Source organism: Odocoileus virginianus, chromosome 21 (genome assembly GCF_023699985.2).
Source record: "Odocoileus virginianus isolate 20LAN1187 ecotype Illinois chromosome 21, Ovbor_1.2, whole genome shotgun sequence".
Lineage (NCBI taxonomy): Eukaryota > Metazoa > Chordata > Mammalia > Artiodactyla > Cervidae > Odocoileus > Odocoileus virginianus.
In genome coordinates, this window is record NC_069694.1 from 50,835,040 (window position 1) to 50,843,537 (window position 8,498).

The 8,498-nt window shown below is 42.8% G+C and overlaps 1 protein-coding gene across 28 annotated transcripts in view; it reads right to left on the reverse strand.

Annotated features, from left to right (window-relative positions):
- Positions 1–6,222, reverse strand: part of CAMK2D (calcium/calmodulin dependent protein kinase II delta) — a 303,590-nt gene extending 297,368 nt beyond the window's left edge. For 15 of the 28 annotated variants that reach the window (XM_070452372.1, XM_070452370.1, XM_070452376.1 and 12 more), the window contains exons 1-2: positions 5,880–6,220; positions 4,172–4,266 (exon numbers count right to left, since the gene is read on the reverse strand). In XM_070452372.1, the coding sequence (XP_070308473.1) occupies positions 4,172–4,266; positions 5,880–5,944 (160 nt within the window). In that variant the 5' untranslated portion in view covers positions 5,945–6,220. Of the gene's footprint in view, positions 1–4,171; positions 4,267–5,879 lie in introns of all 28 variants that reach the window. The other 13 variants (XM_070452366.1, XM_070452368.1, XM_070452362.1 and 10 more) reach the window with 3 other exon arrangements.
- Between the last annotated feature and the right edge of the window lie 2,276 nt (positions 6,223–8,498).

Below are 8,498 nucleotides of genomic sequence, written 5' to 3' on the forward strand. Positions count from 1 at the left end.
TAAGATTCTAATTAACAAAAGGAGTTAAATGTCCAAGAAAATCCTCTTATGTGCTTTATCATAATTTATGATGGAAAAAACTCAAAGGAATTACTATATTTTAATTTTTACATTGAGTTGATATCCTTACTTCGGAACACATATGCAGTATTAAGATTTCATAGCTGAGACCTAATTTTGTGTACACGGTCAAACAGTTCATAAAATCCTGATTCATGTTCTAGTAATATCAATCTAGGACTTAACAAAGCCAGCAAAGTCAAAGATCAAAATTATCCACTTGCATTGTATCCGAAATTTTATAGAACTATAAAATGAAACCCCTTTTTAACTTCAGCAATAAAGGTAAAATATACTTGTAATAACATATTATTTCTAGCTTCCACTGTACTTTTTAATATTTTACAAAATAACAACATGGTGTATCACAGACTATATCATAAAAAATAGTTTCTAAAGATCAAAAAATTCATCAGGAGATGAACATCAAGAAATCAGTAGTGCCATAAAAAATCATTTTACCACAAGTTTTAAAATGAGAAAATCACATGTACTATTTCTAAAGACATCTAACCATCAGGAGCTTCAATCCATTGGATTCTGAACTGCAATCACAATCCTTCATAGACTTTACATAATCTGACAATAACTTACAGTTATAAGAACATCAACATAGACAGAAAAAATCAAAACAGCAAGGCAAATTAGCATTTGTTAACTACTAACCTAATCGATCAAAATGATAATTTCTCATTCTCATCCTAATAATATGAGAAAATTCTATTATCACTATCCACTATTAGTAAGCACGTCTTCTTAGTAAATGTTAGCAAGCTAACAAAAAAAAATTTAGAGGTCAGAAGTTACATATAAATATCAGATGCTTGAACATATCTACACTATTTTTTCTTTTAAAAACAAGTCAATTATATCGGAATGTACCTCTCTATCTGATCCAACTGTACAATAAATGCTCCTTGAATGTGTTAATGCAAAAGGAAAAATTCTTCAACAGTGAGTCTCCCAAACATGATATATGTGACTAAGAGCTGAGGGGTAATGTGACTGAAACTTTTTGCCCGAAATCCACCAAGATTGAGGCACAGAAAAATGCAGGTGACAGTATAGTTGGAGGTGCAAATTTGTCCAGGAATGTAGCCAAATTTTTGGCAATTCTCTAATGGTCTTAGACGTACAGACAATGGCCTTTCTTTTTCAGCTGTAATGTTACACTTAAAGAACATGGAGTTGGAAGACCTGCTTGGTCTTTGAAACAAATAGGCATAAGACTGGGATTTACAAAAGGCATTTCAAATACAAACAAAAATTTGTACAAAAAATTTACATGTTTCACAAAATCTGCCATGTGCAACCAAAAGAATAAAAAAACTGTCATTACCTTGGGGTGTAAATGCTATTTTGCATTTCATTCTACATTTCCCCTTAATTATTTAAAATTTTTTTCTGCAAAAGAAATTTTCTAAAATCATAATCTGGGAAGGGAGTGCTCTGAAAGGAGAATTTATATTTTTAACCACGAGCTCTTAGTATACAACTTTATGGACTTCTTTACATCCTGTATTTGCTTATTCTTAGGAATGAACTAAGTATCTAACTCCTTTACAAACCACTTAACAGCCACATGTGATTCTAGTCACTCTGTACTGAGCCCCTCCTAACATCCTCGATGGGGTAGAATGTTATAGTGAAAAAAAAATTAAAGCATAGTGTTTTTCTTAAGACTTTCTAGCTTGAGTAGAGGTTTAACAAATGTATACATGCATAGGTACAAACATTCTATAAACTACTCTAATCAGCATGACAATACAAAATAAACTGAACATTCTGAAGGAAAAGTACAACAATATCTTATAGGTGAGCAGTAACAGGTAAAATTGACACAGCATTTTACATTTTAGAAGTGATTCTCATAAAATTCACTGAATCCTCAAAACAACCCATGACACCATACGCGGATTTTTTCCCCACACTTTACTAAAGAACAACCTGAGGTCAAAAAAGTTATGTGACAGAACAAATGCACATACTGAGTACACTAGTAATAAAGCCAAGATTAAAATTGGGTTCTCAGAGCTAAATCAAGGCTGCCAACTAGACTTATAATTTAAATTGTCACAATTTAATTTAATCTTTACAACAACCCAATGAGATAATAGCAGCTAATATTCATGGAATGCATCTTAAGTCCCTTGTCACAAAAACCCTATAAAAGAGTTATTACTCAATTTTACAGATGAGAAAAGTGAGGCTCATGGAAAATATGTAAACTGCACAAGATCACTCAAATAACAGGTAGAGGAATCATAACTTAAATCCAGGGCATCTAGTTCCAGAGTCACCTTCTTCACCTCATTCTTCAGCAGGTTAAGAAACTTGCTCAAAGTCACAAGAAAATTGCAAAGGGAGAACATGAAGCAAGCGTTTTAGCCCTGACTACTTTCCCTAAATATAACTGGAACAATTAAGATCATTAAATCCAGAAGGGGCAAGGTAAGCTTCGGGGTACACTGTTCTTGAAAGCAGAGTTTGAACAGGTGAGGAACATCAGCAGAAAAACAGCAAGGGTTTCAGCAGCCTAGAGAAGACTTATCTTCACACGTTTGAAGCAAAAGTAAAGTGAAACGTATGTGAGCAGAGACAGGGGTGTTTACCGTCCTGGTAGAGCTGGTATGAAAGGTGGTGGATGAAAAGGATGATTCTAATTAAGAAATTAGTAAAAATGAAACACAAGACATTTACTTTAAGAGAAAATTTTAAAGCCACAGAAAGATAGGGGATAGGTGTTATAACACCTCTAAAAGAACTGATACCCCCACTCTTGACAAAAGTACCAAGCATACAGGAAGGAATTATATACGCACTGAAAGAATCTGACTACATCTCTGCATTTTTCTTTTCTACACTAAAGTGTCATGTACAATAGCAACTCCTTTTCTCCATTAAAAATCCTCCTGTGGAGTAGAGAGAAGTGGAAAAAGAGAACATAATTGAGCATAACGTGTATCCCATTAGTTCTCCTGTCCTGAATCTACGGTGCTGCTTGCTTTTACACATAAGATGGTCCTCAGACTCATTAAAATCAGGTAAAAGAAATACAAACTTTCACTTAAATGAATAAACTGAAACATCAACCTAAAGTACACATTAAAAGCAGAATCTGCAACAAAGAGGAGAAAAAAAAAATTCATGGCAGAGACCAGACGCTATGATACCAGATACCAGGAAGCAACACTTTTTAGAAGACAAATTAAAGAAGGAAAGCAGTCCTGATGGAATTTCTTTTCTCATTACTTAAATCAGGTCACTGAAATGGGCTTACACTATGGCATTTTCTTCATTTTAATTTCATCAAATCATAAATTCCCATGAAAATATTAATACCTTAGACACGTGCTCACAATAATTGGAATGCCTAACCTTTCAGTATAAGTACTTTTGCATGAGTTCAACAAAATAAAAAGAATGCAATGAGACCCCTCCAAGTTTTTTGCTTATGTCAACAGCTATTTTATGAGTATGAATTATCCTTGCAGTTATAAAGCATGTGTAAAATACATTACATGAGTGAGAAGTCTTACTGCAGACGATCAAGTAAAGGTCTAAACTGCACACAGAAACATCAAAATCAAGCTAAATTTCCTGGAATATAGCAACCATAAAATGTTCCTCCCAAAGCCATTACTGTTAAATATACCTTAATGAATTAAGTTCAAGTGTAACTACAATTGAAATATATGATTTAACTGAGTTATGACCTATTTTTTCTCTCAAAAGCTAAAGGGAATAATGACAGTTGTGAGACTTACATTTTTCCATTCCAGGGTTTTTCTGAAAGTTATTTCACAGTGGAGCTAAAGGCAAAATGCACTTAGTGACATTTATTTGCTTTAAAATATAGTTAGTTATGCTATCACCCACAGAAAAGATAAGATTTTAATAACAATTTATCAAGTAACAATTGTATTTGATCACATTTTTAAACTGCACAAACCAAGAAGCATTCAGGAAGGAAACAATCTCAAAATGTAATATGATACCTACAGCTACAATTATACTAACTTATTTACATAGAACACAACCAACATACAACAGAACCAACAATCAACATGACAAATACACAATTAACATATATGTGGTTGAGAATACCCACCCCTAGCAGAAAGCTTTTTGGTGTTGATAATTTTGGCAGCATATTCTTGTCCAGTAGGGATTTTCATACATCTTCTCACCACTGAGAATGCCCCCCTGAAAACCAATAATTAGCAGGTCATCAATATAATCAGCTTGATATTCTATTAGAAACTTACATCTGAGTATTTTTATTGAATTTAGTGAATTGTCAAATATCAGTGCACCCTATAGTAATATCTAGAAAACGAACAATTCTTCCTGGAAACTGAGACCTTCTTTAACGTTGAAAAACAAAAATAAATTTTACTTAACTGGGAGCACACATTATTAATCAACAAAATGAAAGGAACTGCCAATTATGACGACTCTTGTTTGCATGTGAAATTTGAAAACATTTTACAATTCACACTCACACAGTACCAAATGCTCTGAGAAAAAATCCTGCAAAGAACTGAAGAGGAGCAGCAAAAATCTGCTGCCTATTTATTTTGGTAGGAAAAAAAAATTAATGTGGCTCCAAGTAGGTAAATATGGCGATTGTTTTCATTAAAATAAATCTTAGGAACATTTGTGTGTGGTTTAACAAATCCTGCTGTGGTGATTTCTCTCTGCCCTGTTTTGGGCTGGGGGAGGGGAGAGATTTGAATTAAGCTGCTCTTCCGACATATTCTCCATGTTTTAACAGCAGACAACATAGATATATAGGGATATGATCTTCATTACAGTTAAAAGATATTTACAAGTCCTTTAATTCAACTGTAGAAAACAACAACATACACATAAATGCACCTCTTAAGTAATGTTCGACATTAGCGATAGAGGAACTGGGGTTGGGTTTGATGCTACATAAATTAACGTTCACGGCTCGGCCCCTAGGTCCCTTTGCACAGGTTCTCAGTAGGTCTCCTGTCTCCTTCCTTAACATCGCCAAGTAGTCCTGTCGGTCAGGTGTAGAAGGTCGTTTTTAAACAACATACAACGTTAGGTTACCCCTGGGAAGCACTCTCCCGGTCTCCAGAGGGCTTTCCCACTGCCGGTGTAAATAAATCCTCCCAGAGAACTCGAAGATGTTCACGCAAATCCTAGGAAGGGTGATGATAAGCGAGTCATCTAGCGCAAGGAATAATAGTGGATATGGGACAGGGGGTCGAGTTCCTTTGGGAGGTTCTTTTCCTGGACAGAACAACTACTGGATGCGAAACAGACTCTACGCCAAGTTGAACTTTCGGCATCAATAAATATGGCACCGTCTGGGGCACTGAGTTCTCATCTGAACGTGGGTCGTAGGGCTGACTCGCCGGCGAACCCGGCGGCATCTCTATTTACAGAAAACGTGATCTATGTTGCATTTTACATGGGTTCTTGTTTCCTCTCCATACACACACGCGCACGCGCGCGCGCGCTCGCACACTTCTCAGGATGACAGCTACAACTGCAGGGATCGTAAATCCACTAAGTCTCTAATGCAGGAGGGTGGGGGAGCGGGAGAAGGTGGGCTAAGGATTATCAGAAAGGGCCACAGCCGGGGTGGAAGGTCTTTCCCCTTCGTCGTCCCCTCCTCTTACTAAGACAACACCTTCCTCCGAGCCGACACACCGGGGGCCCTCCTCCCTCTCCTCCCGTCTCCCCAACTCCCTTGCCCCACGCGGGAGGCCCGTGGGTCGGGGGTAACGCGACCCGCCCTCTGCTGGAAAGGGGACGTGCGAGTGCCCGGCAAAGGCGCTTACTTTCCGAGCTCCTCGAAAAGCTGATACTCGTCCGTGAACCTGGTGCAGGTGGTAGTCGAAGCCATTCTCGGTCCGGGCTGTCCCCCTGGCTGGGAGCGCGGCGGACCAGACGAGAGCAGACGCGCGGCTTCCCCGGGACTCGCCCCGCGGCGCTGTCACCCAGGGCCGCCCTCACTTTCCTCGTCCGAAAGTAGCTCGCCGGCGAGAGAGTGTGCGCAGGGGCGGGGCGGGAGGGGAGATGACCAGAGAGGGTGGCGTGGGGTCTCCTCCCTGCTGTCCGCCGATCCTCCTCCTCCTCCTCCTCCGGGCCTCGCTTCCTTCTTCTCCTCCCGACGCTCCCCCCGACCCCTTTCTAGCCCCTCTCCCCAGATGCAGGCGCAAAGTACTTAAGAAGAGGGGCCGGGAAATGGAAAACAGCCGGGCACGGGGCGAGAGGCGAGCAGTTGCGAAACGATCCGCACCGGGGCAGGAGGGGTAGAGGCGGAGGGGAGGGAGCCCGAGGGGGCGGAGGCCGCGGAGCCGGGAGCGGACAGCGCGAGCCCAGCTGCAGCTGTCAGCAGGCGCGGGCGCGGGGCGCGCCGGAGCCGGCCTCCCTCCCGCCCGCACCTCGGCAGCCTCGCGCCCCCCACGAGCCCGCGGCGGCTCCGAGACTGCGCGGCGAGACGAAGAGCGCTCCGCTCGGGCGAAGCCTCGTCCGCCGTCCCCGGGCCTCCGGCTCCTCCCCAGCGCCTCCTCCCGCCGCTCCCTCCGCCTGCCCGCACCCCCTCCCCCCGCAGCCCCCTCGTGCCGGCCCAATCCCTCCTGCTAGCGGCTCTCACCCTGTCCCCCCGGATTCCTCCTTCCCTCCCTCCCCGGGTCTCTCACGCGCGCACGCCCGTCTAGGGACAGACCAGGTGGGTGGAGGAGGATGTGCGGGGGAGACGCCTGGAGAGAGTGTAGGTGAAGGAGGCGAGACGGGAAAATTACAGTTAAACCCGCAATTAGGCTTCTGCCGGAACGTGCGGCCGATTTAGCGGGAAGAAGCGGGGCAATTCATGGACTGAGGAAACTGCGGCCGGGGGTCGCGGGGGCCCCCAGCCTGGGTGTGGGCGCCGGGCACCAGGGCGGCTCGGGCGCCGCGGTGCGCCGGTAGGGCCAGAGGTGCAGACGCTTCGTCTCGGCTCGAGTCGGTGTTGACACAGTGGGGGCCGGATGTGGGCAACTGGCTGCTTCCAAAGAAGGGTCCCAGCCTCCCCCAAACCCCGGTGACGGTGCGCCCGCCCCGGCAGAAGCCACTGCGCCCGCTCCCGGGCGCTCTGCGCGGGGTTCTTCCCTCCCCCGCGGCCTCTCAGCGAGGGGCGACGCCCGCCGCGCCACGTTTCACTTCTGATATGACGGCCGCCTCACTCTCCACCTCCGCCGCCGTTTTCTAGACTGGGTTGCTCAGACTCTGGCAATCCCCAAAAGCCTCTGCTTGGGCCATGAATGTGAACAGAAGGGAAGCGAGAACACCACCGCCGAGCCACACCTTCCCTCAAGAGTAACTCCCCGGTAACCTCACGAAGTTCTGATAGTAAGGCGATTTCTCGCGAGATTTCCTCCTCCGGCGGAGGGGGCGGGGCAGTGGGAAGGTTAGGTGTCGGTCACGCGACCTAGTAGGGGCTGACGTCACTCGCATCATGTGACCAAGTCTAGTGCCTTTCGCTTTGCAAAAGGAAAAAGGAAAAGGAGAGGTTGCATGTGCTCTGCTTGTGTGGTCAAAGATCTGATCGGATGGTGACACCTGACTGTACTCTGTACATGGCTGTTTGAAAAAGCACGTAGCGGTCCAGGAACACGTCTTATTCATCAGCACATCTGTCACTGTTTACAGTAAACACGAGAAAAATATTATCCATTACATTTAAAATAGGTGAATTGCTGATAGCCTTCCTTCCAGTCCTGTGTCTTTAATAAAAGCAGACCAAAACAAGAAGCCTTCTCCAAATTACTGCTTTTTATTTTATAGCATGGGGAAGCTAAAAACCTTGCAACTCTGTTGCTGTTTGTTCATCCTCAGCATTATGTCAGGAACTCAAAATTTCACAGCTGGAAGGTGAACCATAACTAGGAGGTACAGAGAGTCTAAGATTGAAAGGAGTTACTGCTTGCTCCCAATGGTTGCTTTTAACTAGTGAATTAGTCCATGGTCACACATAACTTGAGTACATTTCCTGGTCTGAGGAATGCTATTCTGCCAATAACAGCTTTTACTAGAGTTCTCAAAATGTTTACAGTTTTTAATGCTTATAACAAAATTGAACTTGGTACATATTTTGATTTCCTAATCATAAAAAGCAAATGATGTGTAAAATGAGCAATACAAGATGATACCAAAAACTATATAAAGAAAAGAAACAAGGTGTCTGTTAATTAGCCGAAAGATGAAAAAAATCAATGTGGTCTAGGCTAAAGATTTTTAATATATACCTTAAATATTTGTCAACATGGTTCCAAAAGTTATACTGTAATAATTTAATGTTCTTCTCTGAATCTAAAAATTAAACAGAAGTAAAAAAACAATAAAGAAAGAATTTTACAACTTGGGAAGAAAATTGTTTTTTAAATATTGCAGTAATGAGGCCTACATAATTACTGTAT